At 42.2% G+C, this 17824-nt stretch overlaps 2 protein-coding genes across 3 annotated transcripts; both read right to left on the reverse strand.

Moving 5' to 3' along the window:
- Positions 1 to 1259: 1259 nt before the first annotated feature.
- LOC135496037 (G1/S-specific cyclin-E-like) lies at positions 1260 to 9389 on the reverse strand. The gene is made up of 10 exons (XM_064785141.1): positions 9376 to 9389; positions 9171 to 9246; positions 8970 to 9023; positions 5112 to 5432; positions 4719 to 4865; positions 4289 to 4384; positions 3886 to 4032; positions 3580 to 3691; positions 2855 to 3012; positions 1260 to 2623 (listed from the first exon to the last, which is right to left on the reverse strand). Exons 1-10 carry the CDS (start codon positions 9387 to 9389, stop codon positions 2501 to 2503), a joined length of 1248 nt encoding a protein of 415 aa, XP_064641211.1. The 3' UTR covers positions 1260 to 2500.
- Positions 9390 to 12292: 2903 nt separating this feature from the next.
- Positions 12293 to 17442, reverse strand: LOC135495650 (protein BANP-like). Of its 2 annotated transcripts, none has more exons than XM_064784478.1 (11): positions 17326 to 17442; positions 16555 to 16706; positions 16280 to 16344; positions 15842 to 16014; positions 15466 to 15536; positions 15167 to 15256; positions 14829 to 14904; positions 14347 to 14510; positions 13936 to 14051; positions 13102 to 13245; positions 12293 to 12880 (listed from the first exon to the last, which is right to left on the reverse strand). In XM_064784478.1, exons 2-11 carry the CDS (start codon positions 16691 to 16693, stop codon positions 12683 to 12685), a joined length of 1236 nt encoding a protein of 411 aa, XP_064640548.1. In that variant the 5' UTR covers positions 16694 to 16706; positions 17326 to 17442; the 3' UTR covers positions 12293 to 12682. The 2 variants fall into 2 exon arrangements, with proteins under 2 accessions (XP_064640548.1, XP_064640547.1); XM_064784477.1 differs by having other exon boundaries at positions 13804 to 14051.
- Between the last annotated feature and the right edge of the window lie 382 nt (positions 17443 to 17824).

Here is a 17824-nt window from a genome sequence, read left to right on the forward strand (position 1 = left end):
ACCCTATGGTTGCTCCATCAGTAACCCGCACATCCATGAAAAGGGCAGAGATAAATGCCAGAGAAAATGCACTGAGCAACCTGAGATTAATGCAATCTTATAGCCAGGGCAACCAAGCTTAGAAAAGTATCAACACAGGAGGATGGAGGGCGCTGATTATGTTGGTCTATTGAAGGCAATTGCACCTTAGTCGGACATAAAACCAATTGGTAGAAAACCCTCACCCGTAGCCAGGATATATATTGGTTGGCTTGGCTATTTACAAAGCAAACTACATGTACATGTATTATAGAGAAGCAGTCTAGAATAATGTTAAAATAAAATGAAATGCCACACTTGGGATAAATGCACAGTGAGGTCTGGTATCAATGCACAGTGAAGTCGGTCATAGAGAAAATGTCGTCCCTTCTTCAGGAATAAATAAATGCAGGAGTTGCATTGCCCAGGATGATGGATGATAAAGAAAAACGGGGTGAATCTAAAAGCTAATCACATTCTTTCTAAAATTGAGTCTTCGCAGAGACATAAATTATACACATTTTCACCAATTGGCAGAGTTGACCCCACAGTAAATACATGTATCAGTGAGTGGCAGTGTCTAACATCTTAGATCGATTCTACATTGTACATTCCCTTGAGTAACTCCAAATTCATCATGAATTTGATTGCTAGGCTTGCACAGCAAGATACAACCAAACCCAGAAAAGGACATTGTCACAATCTTCACAAGACCACAACTTACAAGGGAACATACACAACTAAAACATAATTTAAATACTAGTAGTAAAACAGTGTGCTTATATTACATCAAACACGGTTAATAAATATTAAAATCTAGTTTAATAAAGGCATATGCTATACCCAACCACAGTATGGCAGATTTGCATAGTTAAGATGATCTCTACTTAGAATCTGATTGCTTTGACATCCTTTGGAGCCACCTGAACATGAATCTAGTACACCCTGAAATACCCATGTTCAAAACTCCTCATTCGAAAGTTGCATTGGTTTAGAACTATTTGAGTAAGCTGACACCAATATGAAATTAATAACAAGAGCAAATTTGCTCTACCAGGCCTTTCGATTACATCATTTTCACACCGCTATACAGTGTAGGAAATTTGGCATGTCCCCAAATTAGGTCCTGCAAAATGTCCCCAAAATAGAAAAAAAAAAAAAAATTTATTAAGGGGTTATTTGACCCCCTGAAGCGTTTTTTGACACCTTAAATGACCAAATCTCATCCTAAATGGCCTAATTTGATACTTTTCATCGCAAAATTATGAGTTTTCAGGTGCATGTGACAATGTCAGTCAATAAGGACGTCGATGTTCAGGCAAATTGGCACGATGAAATGTCCCCAAATTAAGCTAAAAAGAAAAAAAATTGTAATTGAAAGGCCTGTCTACGCTACAGCCCAATATCTAGGACTCAATATGACAGGTCAGCACTTTTTGTGACAGCACTCCTGAGTCCTGATGTAGTAGCACTCCATGGTCTACATTTAGAGGACAAGTGAATATTTCCACCCATTTCACCAAGGATTAAACACCATCAGGAAAACTTACTTTCAGCGTCAACCCACATTCTGAAGAGGAGAAATTTCCCCGTCACCCTCAGAAGTAAGAGGGTGAAGAGCAACACAAGACAGACATTATACAAACAATACTTTAGTTAAAACCACTACAACATTGTATAATATTTAGAAATGGTAGGACTCATCCTATGAAATATTACAAGTCTCACTCACTCACTTCTGCAACTTGACATTTTTTATGTCACTCTGCGCCACAAAGTATATCTTTTTACAATTAAAATGGCTCATAAAAATATGAAATTATTAAAACATTTGAAGTCACAACCTCTAGAACAGGTTGGTCCAAACTCAGAATATCACATCCCTGAAGTAATTGTTATTCCCATTTATCACAGGTGCAAAGTTTACAACATCTCTCCTGTAAATTGATTATGAAACCAAAGAAAATTGATTTGCTATCAACTCAACAGTAACTGTTACCAACAAGTCAAAGGGCTGGTGCTGAAGCAGAATCCTAAGAAGGACTTTTACACTCTCTCGTCTCTATCAATCAGCCGCCTCTACAAACGGAGAACAGCAAAATCAGTGCAACTTGATGACACATTCTGCTGTCTCGAGTTTACAAACTTCGCACTGCAGTCCACTCATATTCCTTCTGTTACTCCACTCCTCAGGATAAGCATGTTTGGTTCTATTTTAACTGTCAATACATTGAGAAAAGTCTTACAAGCATCAGAAAGCTTCAGGACCATAACAAAAGTTTAAAACTTTATCAGTTAGATTCATAGATCATCGCCGCTTGACCTGAAACTGTAGAGGCTCAGTTGAAGTTGAATCGAACACGCCTACCCGATACGGTCGATCCTCACATCTTTACCACCACTCCGCTGCCTCCATTAGCACGACTAGCACCCTCTATGATCACAGTAGTTATCAATGCCACATGAGAACCTTAGCGCTCCATCATACGAGACTCTCCTGGCACTTCTTCCCACTCTGTGGCGGAGTCAATACTCCAAGCTTTCCAACGTCAGGACTGGAGCGAGACTGGGAGGCCATCGCTAGCACTTTTGATTGAGCCAATTCCTGAAATGATAAAACAAGCCGTCAAGAACAAGCTACTGACTGCTACTTTCTTCAAGGATGTGAAAAGGGTGTCTGGACTATGATTAAATCCATCCAGTCGACCCAAAGAGTCCATTGTTTTCATCATGCAGGTCTCTCTACATGAAGACAAGCTGAGTGCACCAAGAAGGCTTTCCCTGTACTTTAATGAACCTGGCAGTCAAGAACTTCTAAAAACCAGTCCACACTTACCAAATGTTCCATTCCTACATTATGCATCTGTATATTATGAGCATCGTCAGGACTGATGTTAGGGAAGTAGCGCAGTTCGGTCAAACCCATCTCATTGACGGTCATGGCGAATGGTAGCATCCATTGATGGCACGCAGATATGTCCATCTTCTGATAACCTGGAATGGAGGGATGGGGATTACTTCACTGGATTAAGAAAGAGGATTAAGTCTGATTAAGAGTTCATAAGTAAGAGCGACATCTCCATCTCCTCACAACGAGTATGACTGGAAAGTACATGTACTCGAAGCTCTCTTTCCTTGTTTTGAACTCTCAACTTCTAACCACATCTTGCAAGAGAAAGCAGCACTGCTGCGATCACCAATATTTAGCAACAATAATTTGGTTCAATTGCTTGGTGGATTGTCTCAATTCAATACCATGACTACTGGACAATCCAACATTTGCATACCAAGTCGAAGGTGGAAAAGTACTGACTTGGAGGAAGATGACCATCTCTGAGATGAGCAGAAGAAGACTATCCCCTTGACCCTATCTTCGGAGTTGAAATATTGGCCATCTCAAACCTCCCATTTTGTGACAGTCAACCAGTCAGCTTTCGTCTCTCCCAGCGATAACGACTCTACTAAAGTCAGTAAAAATGTCTTCCAAGGGATTTGATTATAGCTTTTCCTTGTCTTTCCCTTGAAGATTACCCATGAAGTAAGACCATTCAGTCAACTTACCTGATAAAGATAGAGCTACATTTTCTGATAACATGTGGCAAATGGCAGTCGTAGCTAGTGTACTGTAGGTGAACTGGAGAGATCCAATGTCGAGCAAGACTAAATCTAGCAGCTGAAAGAGACAAAGGATAATAAGCAAAAGTCAAAAATAACATTTGATTTCAATCAACAGTCCAAAGTTACAGGGCAGATACTTTTCATAGCAACTCGACCAAGGAACCAGCTCTTGGAATCTCACTCGCTTCTGACATGTTCACAATTTTAAAATCATAACTCACTGAACATGAAGTAATTTCTCTCACTCACCGTTGCTATCTGTATAAAGGCATGAGCTGAATACTGGGGGAAGATAAAGCCATGCTCCTGGTCCTCAAGGTTCTCCATGTTCAGCAGCTGGAGGTAGAGATTCAACCAGGCATTCACAGTCACTGGAGTCAGATCCCAATTTAGAACCTGGAAAAAGGAAAGCAGAGCATAAGTTTTCATAAAGAAGTTCAATCAGTCAGTATGGACAACACAATTAGGTTTCTACATTTGATCTTTAGACAGAATTCCTCATTTACAAAAAAAATGGACCTTTGTGATCAGCACACCTCTTTACTGAGGACAGCATCTGTCAGTCCAAAGGGTGTACTTATTAGAGGGGTCTACTGCACTCTAGTAGCAAAACTAGAAAAAATTGATTCTGCCATTGTAAACATGCCCATACCTTTAACATGACTAATTCTTTCTGTAAAATCTCCTCTTCTGAACAAGCACCGTCTGTGACGTATGCAAAATCAGCCAACTTTGGTGGGTAGATTTCCTGAAAAGACAAGATTTTTTCATTTAGTATTGTTTCAACAATATAATCTCTGTTTCAGAACTACATACAGTTTTAGAAAGCTGTTGGTACATGGAACCTACTCGGAGTTCGGCCCAATCAAGAATACTGTCGTGTTGACCTACTAACTTTGTGCGGAAACTTTGGGATTAATGCTCACCGCCGGTAAGTAAGCATGGAATACTGTCAAAGATTGCTTTTAAGACTTGGAATATCACAAGTTCCGTTCTGACAAGGGAGACACATGGAAAATCTATCAAGTCAGTGGAGATGAGCTAACCGAAATTTACGACCTAATCTCATCTGGCTGACTTACCTCTGCTTTTGCTGCTATAAATAATGATGTGATGCCGATGAGCTGCAACTGCTGTTTGACAGCATCTCTATGGTTGGTGAGGAAGCGGTCGATGAAGTCACAAGCGAGGTAGTAAGTCTCTCGATGCAGCCGGTAGACTTCACACACCTACAGGTGCAAGAAAACAATTCATATTATCATTTCAATGAAACTTAACAAGGGAAGCATAGCACCGTAATACAGGACCTTTCTGGAGCCTTCCGTACCTAATCCTTGGAAAGACGTACCTACACATCATTTTCAATTTTGGGTGTTTGTGTATCCTCCTTTGGGCAGAGATTCAGGTCCATCAGGACGTCAGCTTCTTGAGACATCATGAAGATGGCATAAAGTCTAGTTCATGTCCGTACTCACCTCTGTTAGCCAATCCAACAATATCGACCTCATCTTTGACTGGAGCATCGGATGGCGAGTTAAGAACTGCGGATCTCTATAATACAGCGTGTCTTTCTTCAACAAGGCCATCCAGACTTCCCTCGAATCTGCCCAGTCGAGACTCGGTAACGGACATGGTCGCAATGAGATCGGGGTAGTGAAATGGTTCCTGAATCGATACTGCGAATGCTGGCTTGGGTCAAGTGGGGACTGGTTGCAGAGTTGACGGTCAGCTTCTTGGCTTGGTATGATGGCACTGGTGATGATAGATGTGTCTTCAGAGATTGGCACCCATTGATTCTGTAAGAGAGAAAGGACAACCAACATTAGGATTTGGTGTTGTGGCAAATGAAATACACTGTACTAGAAAAGCTTCTGTTTGCTGGCCATCCTGCATCATCCTGCAGCAGCCGACTTTGACTTTTCTATGGAACGGAACCACAAATCTCAATCAAAGCTGAAATAAAATTGGCTTTAAACCTGCATCATTGCTTTTGAATGATAGACAATCATTCAAACTCACAGTAACATCCCCAAGTGGCATTCGTTCATTCTTCTCAGTAATATTGTCTGTCTCTGCTCCTGTATCTTTGTTAGAATAAGAAGGTGGTCCATTTTCATCCGAGGCATTATTTCCAATCTGCTCCTGCGTTGGAACAACCTTTACGTTATTTTCCGAGGCAGTATTGTCATTAAAACTACTGTTCGGCAGAAGACTTGCACAAGATAGCATAATTTTGTTCCTGAGTGCTGGATTTTTACATCTGCGGAAGACGGGCGCTCTTGGACGAGGTGTCTTCTTATCACTGCTTGTTGTCTTCTTGGAATAAAACTTGGACGATTGGAATCCAACAGACGGTACGGCAGAAGGAATGCTGGGATCATCGGTGAAACTGTCATCTAAGATTTCACAACTCTTTAACATGTCCGTCGGAATATCACAGTCGCTAGAATCACTTGCTGCTGGACTAGACGCCCGGGATCGAAGCTGCATTCCTCCTGTTTTTGGTTTCGCCTTCAGTAGACTAGAGAAGGGAGGTAGGCACTGTCCCTGACCAGCAGGTACATCCAACAGCAAACCAGAAAATTGTTGCCCGGATGTTGATTTCTCCATTCTTGGAACAGTATCTCTGATGAAAGTCGCCATTGAAGGCAGGCCGATGCAGTTGTCCACTTCATCCATTGTTGTCCAAGTCCACAGAATGACAGATTGATTTAATTCGAAAAATCCTGAACCAAAACCGAGCGCCTTAAAGCTTGCGAATTAGAACTGGTCTTTGAAGGAAGATACAAGAACACTGGCACTAGAACTCAAACTGTTATGAAAGCACTATTCAAACCAACCAATAAGAACAACAAGAATAAAGGCATTAGCACCCTTTCCCGTCGGACAACAACTTCACACTGCAGACCAGGGTTGTATACTGAGTAAACCTGGATCTCCTGGTTAAGTGGATAAGCTAATCCATTGAGAAGCCAAGGTGTGAAGTGAAGTAAGCATTGAAGTATAGCAGGCAGCTTGGGGGGGAATCCAGGTTACGTCATCCCCAAGCTTGCTCACAAGCTGCACAGTCAAACATTCAGGGCTTGGAGTTGTTTTGGCAGTGACACATGTAAACCACCTAGATGAGGCTTGAAAGGGCTGTGCAGCACTGATTGCAACCTCCAAACAATGAGACTATTTCTGGTTTGTTCCTTGCTTGTGGGTAACAAAGAAATCAGTCAAGAGGGGCTAATTGGTGCCGAGGACAATCATTGGCAGGAACTGTAATTGGTCCCAAGTAATCAATACAACATGAATGTCTACACAATATTACTATTATACTGTGTCAATAAGTCTTCCTGATCTGATCCAAAATGCCTGCAATGTATTCCCAAACCAGGAACTTCTTTCAATATATTGTTTATACAGTTTTAGTTTATTTGCAATAAACAATTGTAATTCTTGAATATCCATTCAGATTTGTTCCAATTTTAGATGAAATTACTTTTCCTTGAATTTACACTACAGAAAGTCCTTTAGTTAATGCAAGTGAGGTCTGTCTATCCACATGCTCCTCCACCTTGCATTAATCTTCTGATTTTCTTGCAGAGCAATATTTTTTCCATCCAGCTCCAGTCCAGAGCGGAAATTGTCAAGGGGGTCAAAGGGTATGCCCATTGTCAGTTGATGTGCAGCTTAACTGGAGAATTTTCCAGAAACTCCTAATTCTGTGTTTCTATAAATAGAGCCAACCATCCCCGTCTGTTGAATGGGGAATTGTTTGAACATGAAAAGGGTGCATGGAGAACCTTTATGGTTTTTATGTGAGGATACAAAATGAGAAGAGGTGATTGAGGCTGCAACACATCTGCCTCTGGCACGCGCCTGCTCCATGGCTATTTCGGTTGGTAAACTCACCCCCCTAAAAAGCACTTCACTTTGGGTTTATCCAATGGTTGAAATTCCACCAACAAAGGCAGATCAATCAAGAAAGTAAACGTTACAAAACTTTTTCAAAATGGCATGCTACTGTGGATGCAAGCTGAGGAGACTCTTGTATTGTGCTTTTATCCAGCAGGGATGAACTGGTTCTTGGAACAGCCACTGTTCACATCCCTATACAGGAGAGAGATGACCCAGGACGCGTGCCAAGCTGGCCATTCATTCCATCACTTCGATGGCTATCACTATTGTGCCGAGTCCCTGGGGGGATATATTCACATGCCATGGCACATGCCATGATTTGCATAATAATCAACACTGTAATTTGGTTTCAAGAAGCCTGATTCTTTTGAGAAGAGGGATGCTTCAAAATATTATCACACTCTGCCTGGTGCTGTGGGACACCTGTGCAGCATACAGACACATCATTCTGAAGGTCAGGCCGTTTGATTAAACTCGACTGGGGAAGACTGGCACCACAAGGAATGGAATAACATATTTTTGTGTCAAATAAAAAAAAGGAGTCGGTATGGCCATCCAAGCGTAGCTGTGCAGACAGGTGTTCAGACTGAAGGGGTAGGCTCAGAATAAGAAAGGTATCCAGATTAAAAGAGGTCAATTAAGAATGAGATAATTTTATAACAAAGGGAGTCAGGTCAACTCAGAAGAGGAGGCGTTCACACTTAAGTTGTCAACTTAGACTTAGCCATAGAAAGAGGTGTCCATATTAAAAGGGTAAACTTTGACTGAGCTGTATCCAGACTAAAGAGGTCAACCTTGTTCTGGAAAAAGAGATACTGTTATACTGTGTTCCTGAGGCTGAGGACACTGGTCCAAGTATATTAAGACATATATTTCAATCATCAATGATGAATGATATTATTTGACTCTGAGTATCTCTCCAAGTAAAAATTTGAAAAGACAACGAAGTTCAATTCAATCCAGCAAAAAACCTGTGTTAAATCTGAATGGGCATGGAGTGGAAAATGAACTAAATTTGCATTAATGACAAATAACACAAAAGGTGAAAGAGGTCATGCCCAACCAGGCAACATGATCTAACAAAACATTATGTTAATGACAATCAATTAATATTCATGAGGTCATTCAGTACTGAATGATTCTAGACCACTTGGTAACACATTTCCCGGCAAAAATGCAGCATTATACCACCAAATTGTTCAATGAAACCTGATGTGCGCTGTAAACTTAAAACAAGAAGAACATTTTGATACAAGTCTGAAGAAATTATGTCATGTTTTCATCAAGCTTTTTGACTTTCTTTCCTCTGTAAAAACGGAGGGAAACTCCAAGCTCAGTGTAAATTGTTAGCAGATGGCGGGAGTTGTTTACATTACTTATCCCAACTAAAATTCAGTTACGAGCGATAAAATCAACTTGAAATTGCTTACCTGAATTTGGAATTGATGTCGCCGTTTGCTCAGCATAGTTTCTCCTTCCAAAACCTAAAATCGGACGAAAAATAAGCAAGATTTTAGAGTTGAATTTTCGAAGCGAGATTTTTGCTTTTTCGGACAATGGCCGAATGGAACCGAAAATTGACGAAGTAAAATGTTCGAATAAAAGTGGCGCAAATTCGATAAACAACTCACTTCTTCTGCTTTTCTTTTCCTGTTTAGAATAATGACGGCCGTGGTTCCCGATTTCTTCTGTCCCTGGGCCTTAGAACTGGAAAGGAAGCATCGAAGTTAGGCGACATTTTCACCGCGTTTTGGCTTGGCATGAAATATCAAAATCGGAAGTTTAGGATGTGCCAAAAAGTTGATAAATCGAAGCAAATTCATATCGCAAAGTTACCTTTTCCTAGGCATTGTAACTGTAGACACCTTTTTACTTAATTATCTGCAAAAAATAAACAAGGTTCAGTCAAAAATATTCCCATTTCAGACGTGGCAAAGTTTGCCAAGTTTTGATGGTGGCGTCATCATCATTTCTACGCCGCCAACTAGCCAGATGAAAAATCGAGACAGAAATTACGTTGAAAAATATGCACAGCACATTCTGTCTACTGCAAGAAAGTCAAATCAGTCACCTTAATTAGCACCTAATTAACCATTCTGCCAAATCTAGATGACATCGGGCGATGCAAATTGTGATTTTACAGAAGGTTTTGAAATGGTCTCCGATGTGAATTGGCCAGAATTTTTCAATGGAACTCAGATCTCGTCCGAGGAGAGCACTTGAAAAAGTGCCTGCATATTAGTTATCTCTCACCCGATTGCCCCAAAAGTTGAAATAACAATTACATATTAGCATTGAAAAGAAATGAAACCGAAAAATCAGGACAAAACTGATGAAATCGGCAGAAAACATGACTTATATTGACCCACCTCTGATCGTCGATCTTCTCCCCGTATTCTCTTGACCAAGTCCCGCCAAATAGCTCACTGCGCATGTGAACTGCGCATGGGGATAATGCTGGTATTTCGCGCGAAGTTGTCCCTTTACTTCGGGGGACTATCCCCGACAAATCAGGCATAAAAAAAATATCTGATCGTTTTAGACTCATAAAATACAACATACACTAGGCTACTGCCCAACATATCATCATATCTATCGAAGGAATTGTTCGGAAATCAAAATAATGCCTTGTGCTTTCAAGCGGGTTTCCAAGTTCTTCTGGCGGCAAAGTTGAATAACGAATCGGCCTGAACCCGGGGATTAAGACGAGAATTTTGTTAGTTGAGTACGACTGAGGCGCCTTAAAAAGCACAACAGCCCCGACCCAACAAAAACTTTGAGCCCCGACATTGAAATGTAGGCCTCTGTCTCATCCAGTAAGGGCGTGGTCGGGGCATACTTTGTAGTAGGCCCAGTGCGGCGGACAGGCGCGTTTCGATTAAAAGTGTAAATCGGCACCCGGTCGAGCTTTCCTTTTTTGTCGAATTCATTATCTTATATCGTTTTGCAAACACCTCCCCCTCCCTCATCCCCCTGGCATGACATAGTCAGTGCTCCGACCCGGTCAGTGCGGCTATGGCTGGCCGCCGACTGAGTCAAGTTGCGCCTCTAAGACAGTATCCGAAACCATCAACGAAATATCGGAAGAATATATGGTGTCCTGATTTACCCAGTATTTTATATCAGCTTTGAGTATTCTCAATAAAATTTTGAGTTGTGTTGAGGGGTTATAAGTATTGCAGGTTTCTTTCACTTTTGTCGTGCCAACGTACCTGGGGCACCTGGGGCACCTCAGGCCTCATAAATGGATCGCATGTGGCCCCGGCATGTGACGAACTTGGGATCGATTCCCCATCGGCACCAGGGAAACCTTAAAGAGAGCCTTGGAAGCCGCAGTTATATAGGCGGGGGTGGTCCATTTGATATGGGGGCCCCGATGCGTTAGTAACCTGCCTTCACAAATGCGACAACTCACTATATACTGACAATCACCCCGACAATTACGTACGAATGTCATTCATCTAAACGTTGGTAGTTCCGGGGGAAATGGGCGATAACGTATTACGGTCGCCGTTCCAATGATACATTCAGAACTACAATTCGGCAATGTGACCTGGGAGGTGGACACGGATAAACTCAGTCCCCTTTGGAGAGCGATGTCATGACGATCAGGGGATTGATGCCCCACAACGATGAGTAATTTCGAGGGGAAAAAATAAGTTTGTCCGAGCGGTCCAGATGTCACAACCTGATTCGTGGCACTTCAAAGTCGGCAGAAAAGATGCGTGCGGTCGGAATGCAGGTCCCCTCAACTAAGTCCCATACTTGCAATGTCGTGTTTGATTTCATCGACAGAACGGACGGACCTGGGACACATTATGATGGTGTCCTCCTGTATCACGGGCTACAAGGTGGCATCTGGAGACACCAACAGAAGATGCGACAACATTCAAATGGCTGTGACTTCGTCATCGCTCGTCGGAATAATCAACAGCATGCTGCCAAATACTAGCAGTCCATGACAACAACGTTTAGTGAGGTAAAAGTCTTCACGAAAACCCAACTGGGTTCTTTTAGTGGCACGGGACACAAATGAAGGTGGAGCTATCTCACACAAACCAACTTGACTGGACGAGACACAAAAGCAACACCAAGGCCATAACGGTGAATTCATTTGAAGACAGATGGACATACATGTACTTCAATCACCTTTAAAAGCAATGTTGAGAAATATTTAAAGAGCACTTTGAATATAAACAAACTGAAACTGCAATTTGAACTTGATGGATCTCTGGGAGTGGCTGGCCGACTGACTCGGACATCATTGGCATGATGGCTTTGTACCTGCTTGTCTTCAGTCTCCTCAGAGCAACCCCTTTTACTTGCACTTCCACTTGCAGGGAGAAAAGTCACTTATGGCAAGAGTGCCTTTAAAAGTAGCACGTCATTACATGGATACGCGGTAAGCCGAGTTGTGGACGGACCGATCCTAGGTGGGGATAGGCAACCTGCACAACTGCTGTCAAGCAGGCCAACCCTTGGTGGGCAGTTGATTTTGGGGCAAGAAACAATGCACATGAAAACTGTCATGGGCCAAGATCCCAAAATCGCACTGAAGTTGAATTACTGCAGCAACCTGCAACCAGGAGAGGTGAGACCTTACAGCACAGCAAATACCTTGTGGTCAGCAGCAGAGTAGATGATGTCATGACAGTGTGCGAAGACAGGGTTTATCCCAAGGCTTAGTCTTAGTATCAGTAATAACTTCAGCCTATCAGAGCAAAAGCAATAACAAAAGCTTTCATTACAATATGATTTTTCTTTATTTGATATCAGTTCATAGAAATTCAATGAAGTATGTACAAGGTACTTCATAAAGTACACATTACCCAAATAAGACATTATATTTCATGTTTCAGACAGGATGCATAAGAGAAACTACTGTAAAATCACTTAATTTGGTGGACATTTTCACAGGTTTATATTTTTGCTATCTCCTAGCACCCCTTGAAATTCACTAAAATAAGTGATTTTACAGATCACTCTGCAAATTGTTGTCTTCTCAATCCTGTATTGAGACGAACTCTTTCATTATTCATAACGATTCACGAGGAAGCCAAGTCTCAAAAGGAGGGAGTAAATGTTCTACAGTCCATTCAAGAGCTTGTAACATTGGTTCTGGCACACCTCCCTCCCTCAAGTCCTACCCTGAATCCTCCACACCCTCACCGCTTACATCGGCCACACTCAACACTCCCTCACCACCCCGTGCATGGACATTCTGTATCTGTATTTGCATCTCTCCAGTGTCTGACGTCACTGGTACGACTTGTATTGCTTCAGGCTGGCCTGCTAACGACACTGCCATGTGAACACCCTCTTGGACGTCCTGTTGCATATGCTGGAATAGTACAAAAATATCATCAGTTCTTGCAGCTGCAAATGAGTGAACCCCTTACTTTTGACTTAAATGTGCTCCAAGGTGCCTGACAGCAATTGAGTGTGTTAAAATTCATAGCCTGTGAAACAGGCAAACAGATGGATGCACTTGTCATATGTCAATATATCAGGTTGTCCTCTGTTAGCTACCATCATCCAGGAAAAGCGTTAGAGTCAACTTACATGTATCACCTGATCTCCATGAAGTATTTGGATCTGATGGGTCTGCTGTAGTTGAGCAAGTTGTTCCGGTGTGGCATGTAGAATCTGCACCTCTCCTTGAGTGAGCTCACCATGCTCGCTCACCATTTCCACATCTTGAGCACCCTGAAAACAAGAATAGTAATATTGGAGCAAAGACTGGAGGAAGCCCCAACATCACAACTTAAACTGGCCTACTTCAGTTCTGAGAAATGTAGAACTTTTACTTTTTTTAGAATCTGGGCAATTGCCATTCCCAATTTCTCTCTTCAAAATCATATGGCCACGTGCAGAAGAGCGCCACCATTTTTGTCAAAATCTGCACGATCTCTCCTCCCTTGGCCATCTTTAAAGATGCCTATTTTCACACTTTCAAACGATGTCCTGATCACCACAGCACCACTCATATTCACCTCACATTCGATGGTCAAAAGCAGAACATGCACTGCTTTCAAGACCAGCTGATTGGAAACCTCAAACATACTCAGACCTGACTAGACCCCTCCTTTAAATAACCAAGTCTTTAGTTGAGGACCAATGAAGTCTGTTAGGGTACTTTTCCATGTACTATTGATAGTTGAGTCTTTTTAGATTTCACCATGCACGTGCCTTGACCTGCACCAATTAGCAAAGAGAGGCGAGTTAGGTGTAATCAATTCAGTACTCTGGTATTGTGTACCACACCTGATGAATATGCAAAGTGGCCTCAGGATCGTGTTGGAGAGAGTCGTCACTCTGACTCCCCATATCATGTGGATCACCAGGGGAGTCAGTCAAGGTATATTGAGGAGGCGCCTTGCCTCTGAATGCCTTTACCATGAGGGGCATGCCACGCATTCGCCGCCGAAATGCTGTCCGACATTTGGAGTCGATGTTTTGCTTTATCCGATGCCAGTCACTTTCGGAGATGCCAAATTTGTGAATGAGGTGACCTGTTAAGAGATAAAAGGCAAATAGTTGTAAACTGATGGCAGTGTCTTGATAGAAGGTGAAAGTGATAGAAGACAACAGGGAAGGTCTCCACACTTTTGATGCCTTAAACCATCACGCTGCAGTTAAGTAAAGTAGTATAAGTATTCTAAGGACCACCAATTCAATGTCCATGGAAAGAAGGTACAAAGCACTAAATCCTTATTGAAATGTGGTACAGAGCTTTCAAATGACCCAGGCACTCACACCACAAACAGCTGATTGCCATGTAAGACAGTTGGAAAGAATTATACTCACATCTTATGCCATAAATATACAGTGGGTCCAACTGCTTCTTGCCATGTTTGCCCATGCCAGATATATTACTGGAGGCTTGAGTATCACGGTCAAATAAGTAGTCTAGTAATGTCAGAGCCATCTTCTCTGGTGTGCGGAAATTCGACTGGATATGTAACATATCACTGGAATGAAAAAGGGGACAACTGGATATTAGCATTTCCATTACCTTTCATTTGGGCCATCCATTTAGAATCGGAGTGCGGACCCCGTCCCCTCAAATCTTTAATTTCCTGGACACTGTTGATAAGACAGGGATTTGCTGATACTGCTGGTGGGAAGACAACAACACGTGATTCCAGACAGTTGCCACACTGAATATCATCTTCTTCATCCGTCCGGAAAACCTTGGAACAACCATCTCATTCAGTCACAACCAGTTCAGAACTCAAGAATTAGCTTTACTAGAGAAAATCTTTAGATCTGTCGAATAAAGACTATACCTTGGTGACACAGGCGCTCGAACCCTCATCTCTGGATTGGTGTCGTCTCCTAACCAACTGCCATTGGGATGATCATCTGAAACAGACCGAGTCAACATGAAATATACTCTTGAACTAAGATATAGTACCAAGCTTATACAACTTTTTTCCAGTACTTAAAAGCAAACCCTGAAACAGAGCTTGGGTTGGTGAAGTCCAGTATTTGTCTGCTCCAAGGACAGCTCAGACAGAAACTGAAGAAAGCAGAATGCTATTATCGTTCAATTAGTGACAGGTGGGTTTTGCCGATGACCACAGGACATGCCTCATTGGACGACTAAGATAGAGTATTGACTTACCTTCCGAGTTGAGAGTAATCAATGTCACATTTGGACCGAGGTTCTGAACGTTGGTATCAATTTGTGCAATGGGACTACCATCGTTAATATCTGAAATATATAACAAGACAATTGGAATTGCCAAGATTAAGCAGTTGATTACATACCGTCCCCAAATACCAATGATTTCTCACACTTCAATCACAGGCCCTGCTTAAGGGATACTGGTCATTTTCAGTCAAACACAGGAGACAGAGAATCTTAAAAGTAGTATAGCACAATGGCCCAACACCACGGATAAGACCTGATGCATGAACTACCTGACTCAGACTTGACTTGGATCTGTGGCAGACCGACAATGACAGCACCAGATCGTCTTGTCGGAGCAGCACTGAAATGACAAACACGGGCCATAAAAACACCGACACTTCGGAAACAAAGGAAATGATCAAAATTGAGCATCAACCTTCCTCTGGATCAGTCATATTCAAAGGCCAATATCAAGCACGAAGACAAATTTAACTTACCGAGAGCCCTGAAGACACCACACCTCAGCCTTCCCAGCAACAGTTAACAAAGCTAGACAAAGCTTAAAAGAGACATACATGTATATACATATTTCCCTTGTTCTATTTTGTATAAATGGTCGGTGGTTGTGCTAAAGATTGATAAGAATTGATAGTACCGCTATCTCACCTTTTTCTTGATGAGGTGTCCTGAATAACAATGCCCGGGTTCTGTTTTATCTGTTGATGCATGGACTCAACTTTCTCCTCAAGGTATTTGGTTCTCATGTTGACCACCTCCAGCTTATTTTCTATTCCGTCCAGTCGCAGGCAGATGGCTTTGTTAATATTGAACAGAATTTGCTGAAAGTGAGAGGAATATTAATTTCAAATAGCACAGTGACGTGTGCGTTCAGTTTTCTGCAAAAGCTGTGCAACTTTTGAAATGAATGTGCCAATAATCAACTCCCGAGACCATTCATTCCTCTCCATCAAGCACTGACAAGAACAGAAAGTATCTCAATCTCCCCACCTGACAGTTACGGCTGTTACTCCTTGATACTCGACCATTCAGTCACTAAGAAGATATGAGGACCCATCCAAAATGTGTAATAGTGAAGTGGCTTACTTTTATAGAGGCATCAGCATCAACTTTCAACCTTTTCATGGTCGGCTCGCCATCTCCATCACCATCTGGAAACAGGGAATAAGATGTCAAATTCATAGAAAAGAACATCGCATTGCAAATGGAGATGAACAATGCAACACCTTTCTAGTATCAAAGGACGTGAAAGATGGATGGCCCTCCAAACTAAATTCTTCCTGATGTCACAGGTCTTTTTTTTCATTGGATAAAGTTTACCATAGACAGTCAATGAGTCATAGGGGCCTACATGTAATTACCTTGTCCTTGTGGAATTTCAATACTGACTCCATCAAGTGTGATGGTATTGAGCAGTTCTTGATGCTCTCCTTGCACTTGGACCACAAGGGAACCATCCTCATCTGTAGAGACAGCCACCCCAGCCGAGTCTTCAGCCATCCTACTCGACGACCTGGAAGTGAGATTCAGAAGTTACGACAGTATCACTATCGATCGTGGACGTAGGCCTACTGCCTACTGGTAGTGGTAGAGTGGTCGGACTTTTTGGCCTCTGTGGTTGGCAGCTACTAGTAGCACCACTGTCTCACAGGGCACTGGCACTTCATCTGCGATCGGATAGACTTGACTCGTCTTGAGACTGAGAGTCAGAGTGTGAAAACACTTACACTAAATGACTAGTGACAGTAGTAGTGACGATCGATAGGCCATCTAGGCTCTAGACTAGGCGAAATAACAATATTTCATATCAATTTTTCAATATCATGATTTATTTTATGCAATGGCGGGGCGAATATGCTACGATATATTCATCATGGACCGGACCTGCTGCTGTGAGGGCGATTGATACCATCACTACACACACAGCTCACAGTGCACAGCACGCATGCAATAATGCATGCATTTAGTAGTGTAGTGTATGGCATATGCCCTCAAAAAACTGCAAAACTGGAGAACCAGGCTAGAAAATGGCTGCAAAGAGCTCACATGATAAAACGACAATGAACTCGTGATGAAACACCGAAATCACTTTATTCCTAATCAATCTGATGCACTCAAACAGCATAGTTTACCTCCTAGCAGCCTAGCAGACGATTGCCGCTGAAAAAGTTGAAAATCTCCACGAAATCACGTCTTGATCAGGAATCCGCGATAATGGCGTCGAGCAACGCGAGAAAGGGCGAGCTTTGTGCGCATGACGGGCTCTTCTGACTATTGGTTTATCATCCCGCGGCCAGCAGGTGCGCGCTATTGCGTTTTTTAATTCGAAAAGGTAGCGACAAACTCATCATTGAGCTTCCATTTGTGGTTTGAAATATTCATTAACTCCTCCAACATGTTCAAGATGAAATTTGATGGAGGGGAGATGTGGGCCATAATTTTGAGACGAGTGCACGATCGACCACATGGTCGCGGACACATGGTTTTTCTTCTATACGAATACATCCATGTACTTTTTTTATAGTGTAAAAACAACGGTATTGACTGAAGCGTATGGATGGCTGTGTGTGAACATGGCGAATGGTATTTCTCCTCAGGCTGATGTACATGGATTTATCTGTCAAACTGATA

The sequence above is a fragment of the Lineus longissimus genome, chromosome 11, assembly GCF_910592395.1.
Source record: "Lineus longissimus chromosome 11, tnLinLong1.2, whole genome shotgun sequence".
Lineage (NCBI taxonomy): Eukaryota > Metazoa > Nemertea > Pilidiophora > Heteronemertea > Lineidae > Lineus > Lineus longissimus.

Bases quoted from the DNA above. Each gene is read 5' to 3' on its own strand.
- LOC135495650 (XM_064784477.1), bottom strand. From the start codon at position 16,693: ATGGCTGAAGACTCGGCTGGGGTGGCTGTCTCTACAGATGAGGATGGT. The intron at 15,537-15,841 runs GTGAGATAGCGG...TTGTCATTTCAG, and splicing joins GACACCTCATCAAGAAAAAG to TGCTGCTCCGACAAGACGAT. The intron at 15,257-15,465 runs GTAGTTCATGCA...TATATATTTCAG, and splicing joins CCAAGTCAAGTCTGAGTCAG to ATATTAACGATGGTAGTCCC.
- LOC135496037 (XM_064785141.1), bottom strand. The intron at 5,433-8,969 runs GTAAGCAATTTC...TCTCTCTTACAG, and splicing joins GACATCAATTCCAAATTCAG to AATCAATGGGTGCCAATCTC. The intron at 2,624-2,854 runs GTAAGTGTGGAC...TTATCATTTCAG, and splicing joins ATGTAGGAATGGAACATTTG to GAATTGGCTCAATCAAAAGT.